We start from the raw sequence: 7,265 nt of genomic DNA, 5'->3' as shown, positions 1-7,265 counted from the left end.
ATATGCATTTGGTTGATCATCCGCTTTTTAAAATTATTTTTTAATTTTTATCCAAGAAGAACTTTTGAAGATAATTGATTTCCCAAATTTTAATTATAAATTTAAAATTGAAATCTTTTTAGGGTACTGCTGAATACCGAAATCACCGAAATCTACTGAAATCCACCGAAATTGGGATTGAACCTAGAATTAGGGGAGGTTGAAATAAGTGGGGAGGTAACCTTCGACTATGGAAGATGTATACCCGTGGGGGGGGGGCGAACTCGAGACTCAGAGAGGTGGATACCCATGGAGAATGAATGAATCCAGGGCTATGTGAGGTGGATACCAGTGGGGATTGAGCCCGTTACTCTAGGAGGTGGGGACCATTCGACAGTGAACCAGAAACTATGGGAGCCGAGCACCAGTGGGAAGTAAACCAGATTATATGAATGGCAGGCGGGCACAAGTGGGGACTGAACCAGAGACTATGAGAGCAGGGCACCGGTACCACCTCCCATAGTATCCAGTTCAATCTCCAATGGTGCCCACCTCCCATAGTCTTCCGTTCACTCCCCAATGGTGCCCACCTCTTAGAGAATCTGCTTCAATCCCCACTGGTACCCACCTCCCATGGTCTCCGATTTACTTTCAACTGGTAGCCATTTCTCTTAGTCTCTGGTTCAATTCTCACTGGTGTCCAACTCCTGTAGTCTCTGGTTCACTCATCACTGGTGCTGACCTCACATAGTTCTGGGTTCACTCCCCACTAATACCCACGTCCCATAGTCTCCAGTTCAATTCCCAATGGTGCCTTGCTTCTATAGTCGCTAGCTCACTCCCGCTGGAGGCCACCTCCCATAGTCTCTTGTTCACTCCCCACTTGAGTAGATTTCGGTAGATTTCAGTTGATTTCTGTATTCAGCTGTGTCTGTCTTTTTATTACAAATGTTACCTAAACAACTTTTTGACATAGCCTCAATACGCTTCAACAGTCATGAAGTCACTTCCCTCGTAATGACGCATGGTAACTTAGTAACCGGGTCTACACAATCGGAACAATGGCGCTTATGAAATATTTCTCCTACAAGCATATAAGTGTATTCAGAGGAAAAAAAAACCCATTATAAATCTGATCATGTTTTGATTTTTACACTTTCTTATCACAAGACATATGAAAAGTTCTAGCCAGCATGAAGAATAAAAAGTAACGATTTTCTTTGTTTAGAACCACGATGGCTGCCGTTGCTGGGCGACGTGACACCAGACTATTGAATCCAATTGAGGTAGATGATAGACAATTTGGCTTTGTTAACTGTTAAAGCCATGCGTCACATTTATTACTTCAAACCAATTAAATGACGTATGTTAGCTTACTTAACATTATCCAAAAAATATAAGAATATTTTAAACTCTTGTGTTGATATATATATATATATATATATATATATATATATATATAATATATATATATATATATATTGTAAAAGCGGATTTGTCCCCAAAACCAAACGGGTATAAATAATAATAATAATAATATTAATAATTATTATGATAATAATATAATAATAATAATAATAATAATAATAATAATAATAATAATAATAATAATAATAATAATAATAATAATAATGATAATAATAATAATAATAATAATAATAATAATAATAATAATAATAATAATAATAATAATAATAATAATAATAATAATAATAATAATAATAATAATAATAATAATAATAATAATAATAATAGATTTCCTACATTCTTGCATTTTGGAAATCACTGCACAAGCTTACGAACGCAAAGTTCAAATTCCAAAACGCAAGAGTAAAAATTCTCTTATTGTACCCCTCAATCGATTCTGACTTCATGATATATGAATAAAAGATATTTTCAAAATTACACTTGATATTATCAGGCGACAAATTATTATTGTAAACTTGATATCGTTACTCTTGACAATTTATAGAGAAATGTTGAATAATAGTTAAGTTGCCAACTAAGTAACCAAAATAAATACAAGTCAATGATGAACATTTATTGCACCGTCATATTTACAAAGAATAACAGAATAACCGAATAAGGTAGATTTATGATAAATTACAACAGACAAAGAACGATATGCATTAAATATGATTAAAAGGTTGGAAGACTTGTCTTGTTTCAACAAAACTTTATTTTGACTTTATGGTTCATGGTCAAATAATTAAATTTGTAGGCCAAATGGATAAAATATAATGGACATTCTTATTCGCTCAAAAATTATGTTTGTATGTATCTGTGTAAAACACCAAAATAAAGAAGAAATGTGGAGCCTTTTATCCCAATATTCATTCTGTGGTTATTGGTATTATAGTTTCAACATATTTAGCAAAACCATGGCAATGATTAATAACTAGTCTCAGAATGCGCTTTCAGAACGTTCAATTGATTCGATCTTAATCAAAAAGCCAAAGACAGAATTAATTCACGTGGTAGTGTAACCCAAGTCTTTCTCCAAGGTGCGAGATCGGACCTGCACGGAGGATTTAAAATGATCTCAAAGCTTTTTGGAACATTTTGAATTGAGGACAAGCTATTTTGTGACGGAGGATGGAGTACCTCAATAATTGTGTTCTTTTATCGGGGTTTTCCCCCAATATCTCAGTGTGGACGAGAGTTGATGCAAGGGAATAGGTATCCATGGAAACAACATTTTATATAGATGGTCGGCGGATCAAACATCTGAATCAGAGGTCTGATCCGCCCAAAATTAAATATCTCAGTGTGGACGAGAGTTGATGCAAGGGAATAGGTATCCATGGAAACAACATTTTATATAGATGGTCGGCGGATCAAACATCTGAATCAGAGGTCTGATCCGCCCAAAATTAAATAAAACATGGTGCGTAAAACTCGTATGTAGACTTCAGAGTTTTGATCCGACGATCGTGAAAATCGAAACTTCAGAGGTTTGATCCTACGACCATCGATCTAGTCTTAGAACAATGGCGTGAAGAGTTGAATTCTTAAAGGAATGATGATTCTTGGTGTCTCAACTACAGAGCTAACCATATAGATGACGGCGTCAAAACAAAAGACTGGCAGCACATGGTAAAACACGTGGTCCTACCTTTGATCCTTCACTTTCCATAGTATATTATAGAAAAAATAACCAGAAATATGTGGCTGTTAGGTGGCAAAAAAAGCATATAGATCACAAATATACGATCACGCATCAAATGCTGTCTAGATATTGATATTTTATGAAACAATGGTAAAATTATCAAAAATTACTGTCGATCTATTTCAGACCAGAGTTAAGTTAATTATTCAAAATTAATGCGCCTATGTGAACAAAACAAGAACTATTTGGAAACTGATTTTCAGAATTATTTAGCTATATATGATGAATCTAACAAGTGAAAATTTTAATTTTGAATTTCTGTTTTCCTTAAAGTGTATTATCTGTAATGTAAGAAACAATAAACGAGAGACCTATTTTGTGCGCAACGTTTTCCGGCTTCTAAAGTTCCTAATCACCAGCCTTAAACGCGAGACCTAACAATGCAAATGGTTTTAATTTCATTTTGAAAATTGATATCGATTGTAAAGATTTAGTTCAATGTTCACCCGTAATAGCTTTCCGGTATTTAACTTTACATACGTCTCACTCATTCATGTTTTGTAGATTTGATTTCATCTTGACGATCGACTTCGTAATTTGACGGGACAGTCATTAGGTAGCTTCACTCACCGATTCTAGCTCATCTTGACGTGACCTTCACTCAAGTCTGCTTCATGCTCATGCAGTGATTAATTCGGGTACTTTTTGAGAGAACAAACTGTTCATAATAATATATGGATTATGTTTATTTGTTTATTGGAAACAAATACAATCTAGAACGTGTGTCAACCATAAATATCTACCACAGAACCCTTCCCCCCACCTCAGTAGTTGGAATATCAACAAAGGTAACGAAAAAACAGTTCCCCATCTTTCATAATGCGTAGCTACCACCACTTTCAACCGATAAAAGTCTAGCCTATTCATGTTATTATTGACTCTCGCCCTCTCCTGATAAAATTATGTTCCGAGTTCGAAACAAACTTTAGGCTTCTAGACTGGAAAAGTAATAAGACAAGGGACCCTGCCACCGTGTGATGTGATGTTCGTGGGAATAAAGGTGGTAGCCTTAGATTCTTCTTTTTCCATTAAGGCCAAAGCTTCAGAGTGAAGATTGTATTGCCGTCTTTTCAGTAACAAGGGTTTTAGAGGGAATCAGTGAGCAACTTTTTGAAGTCATCAGTCGAAAGGGCTTATTTACAAGTGGTTGGTAGGGAGCTCCAAAGTCGGATGTTGGAGGGGCGGGGAAGAATGAGTAAAGATGATGATTCGCTCTTGAGTGGGGGATTTCAAAATTAAATGCTGAGTTTCTTGTTTTGTAGTTGTTCCGTTTCAAATATCTCGTTGGAATTTCGAGTTTTCCGTTTTGTGCTTTGTGGAATACGAGGAGTTTGTTGATGGATAGACTTTCATGTAGCGGCTTCCATTGGAGATCGGTTTTGAGCTGAGTTACGCTCATATCCCGCTCATAGTTTCCTCTGACAAATCTGGGCGCCGATATTAGACTTTTTCTAGCTCACTGATTTCTTGTAATATGTGTCGGTGCCACGCTGAGCTACTGTATTCTAGTTTAGGCCTGGTTCATAGCATTTCTTTTTCACAGACTGGTGGCAGTGGCGGATTTGTCAGTTGAGGAAGACCATGGTTCTATTTGCATTAGTAGCTGTGTTGGTAATATGCTTCTTCCATTTCCAACTACTGTCCGGGGTCATGCCGAGGTACTTTGCATTCTCCACATATTGTAGGGCTTCGTTATGGATTTCATAGTGTGAGCCGATTATGTTTTTCTTTTTGTTCTCTATCGCCAAATAAACGTTGTTTTTGTTCAAGAAGGTGTGTGTGTGTGTGTGTGTGTGTTGTGTGTGTGTGTGTGTGTGTGTTTGGGGGGGGGGGGGTGACAGAGAGAAAGGGTGAAAGAATGTGAGAGCAGGGATCGGGGTAGGGTGATAATTAAAATAGGCGAAAGTGTCCTACTCAACCCTTTGTCCCATCTTTGATAATTGGCATTCTGCTGCATAGCAATGAGTAAACAAAAGGTTGATTGTATGAATTTGTCATGCTTAAAGGTCAATTGCGACATAGTTCAGGTCATTTGCATCTAATTATGAAAAGAATCTGGGTCATGTTTTGAAGCATCATATAACAGGTTAGTCTTATATACAATATATACGCATTTTTTTTCAAATATAAGATAATGCCAATGTCCTCACAACGCTTAAATTGTGACATATTTTCATTGTTGCCATAACAGAGATTTTTAACAGTGATAGACGCATCCTAATTTATCACTAAAAGAAAAACGTATAGGCACTTACTTCAATATTATTGTGAAGAATATTAGGTATTCTTTAATTTGGTATAAAACACAGATAATTCTCAGGAATATTATTTGAGGAAATCATGATTGCCCATTATATATTAGCTGACCTTTGTGATATAAGAGTTTCACAAATTAGAAATAGCCACTGACATAATTTTTCTCAAATTCATTGAATAATCTCCTTGTAAAAGCATGGTTCATCTGAAGGTTGTTGAATTTTGGAAGGTGTTTTGTTTTTTTCTATTTTTGTTGTTGTTGATGTTATCCATTTAAAGGTTCATCTGAAATTGTAAAAAGTAAAAAAGAACAAAATATAAAGGTTAGTTAGATTAAAAGAAATGTTCAAAATATACATATATTATAGATTTACTTTTAAATTGTTTACTTTCCCTCCATTTTAGGCTTGATTATTAATGGAAATTTAATATATAAGATTTACAATAAATCAAAGTTTATCGGCTATGTGGTCTAGTGGCACGACACTCGCTTTCGGATCAGAAGGTCCTGGGTTCGAGCCTTGCTCTGCGCATAGTTGAGTCCTTGGAGAAGGCTCTTTACTCTCATTCTCTCACCGTACTCAGGTGTAAAATGAGTACCTGGCCGTTAACAGCGTTGTCTCTGTCCGAAAAAATGAAATATCGCCTAACAGGCGTCATGTCCCGTCATGTTAAATGTTGCTGTTGGCCAGGACCCCTCGTAAAGCGCTTTGAGCACGTTTAGTGGATATTGCGCTATATAAGAGCTCAATACGGTGGTTTATCTGATACCAAATTGTATCCGTCTTATCCTCACCTATAACGCTTAAACTGCCATACTCTGAAAAATTATGTCTTAAATATTATGACCAAATAAACCCGTCACTCGAAAATTACAGTGATCCTCATCTTTGTAGAAACAAAATTTTTGTTAAATTTCATATTTCAAGTAATTTTATTTTAAAAATTATATATTTCGTATCCGACTCCCCTCCAGATAATACCGTTGTGACACGATCAGGCACATTCATTAATCGTTGTGTAAAATATAACAATAATATGTGCTCTGCCACGCCAACTGAATCGGGTGTGGTGTTTGTGATGAAAGTGGCCAATATCACAATCGACTTGGCTCAGCGGTATGGTCTTTGCTTCATACCCAAAAGGTACCGAGTTCGACCACCCGCCTCATTGTGTGGCCTTGAGCAAGTCACCTCGCCCTAGCTCACTTAGCGGCGCTGCACTGCGGCTGACGCCTGGGCTATTCCAGTCATCCCTTGGAATAGACCCTAAAGACAAATTTCCCCTTGGGGATGAATAAAGGGAATTTTCTTTATTTATTTATTTATTTATTTATTTATTTTCATCTACAAAATTATGGCCAAAAACAAAGAAAGAAGGCTAGATGATAGTTTTAGCCATTTTCGGCTGGCGTGGCCAAGATTACAAAGGTGCGGATGATGGCCAAAACAAAGAAAGATGGCACGATGGTAGTTTTAGCCATTTTCGGCTGGCGTGGCCAAGATTACAAAGGTGCGGATGATGGTCAAAACAAAGAAAGATGGCTAGATGATAGTTTTAGTAATTTGCCCCGCAGAAGTAAGTCTGAGTAAGTCACGTTTACAACAAATAGAGTTTTAATCATGAATGTGATACTGACCTTATATACAATTTTAACGAATGTTTCAATTCGCCCATTTACAGTTGAGGACAACCTTTGGCACAGTAACTTAATTTCTCCGCTTGTCTCTGTGAACAATAGAAAAAAAGGTCATCAATCTCTCGCTTCTATGACTGGATGATGCTCATGAATATATACAATTATTAAACCGAAGCAGCAGCAACAGTGATGGTGGTGTTGTTGTGGCGGCGGTGGTAGTAC

The 7,265-nt window shown here is 36.5% G+C and overlaps 1 protein-coding gene across 2 annotated transcripts in view; it reads right to left on the bottom strand.

Annotated features, from left to right (window-relative positions):
- Positions 1-2,140: 2,140 nt before the first annotated feature.
- Positions 2,141-7,265, bottom strand: part of LOC144966152 (uncharacterized) — a 24,477-nt gene continuing 19,352 nt past the window's right edge. Inside the window, exons 3-5 of one of the 2 annotated variants that reach the window (XR_013644167.1) lie at positions 7,044-7,132; positions 2,823-5,689; positions 2,141-2,706 (exon numbers count right to left, since the gene is read on the bottom strand). Coding sequence is in view for 1 of the 2 variants with exons in the window: in XM_078902279.1 (XP_078758405.1) it covers positions 7,082-7,132 (51 nt within the window). In the remaining variant the exon portion in view is untranslated. Of the gene's footprint in view, positions 5,690-7,043; positions 7,133-7,265 lie in introns of both variants that reach the window. The other variant, XM_078902279.1, reaches the window with a different exon arrangement.

Source organism: Berghia stephanieae, chromosome 2 (assembly GCF_034508935.2).
Source record: "Berghia stephanieae isolate SIO BIC M18660-M18661 chromosome 2, UCSD_Bste_1.3, whole genome shotgun sequence".
In the NCBI taxonomy this organism is placed as follows: Eukaryota; Metazoa; Mollusca; class Gastropoda; order Nudibranchia; family Aeolidiidae; genus Berghia; species Berghia stephanieae.
The sequence above is the reverse complement of the archived record's forward strand: the minus strand, read 5'-3'. Positions and strand labels throughout refer to the sequence as shown.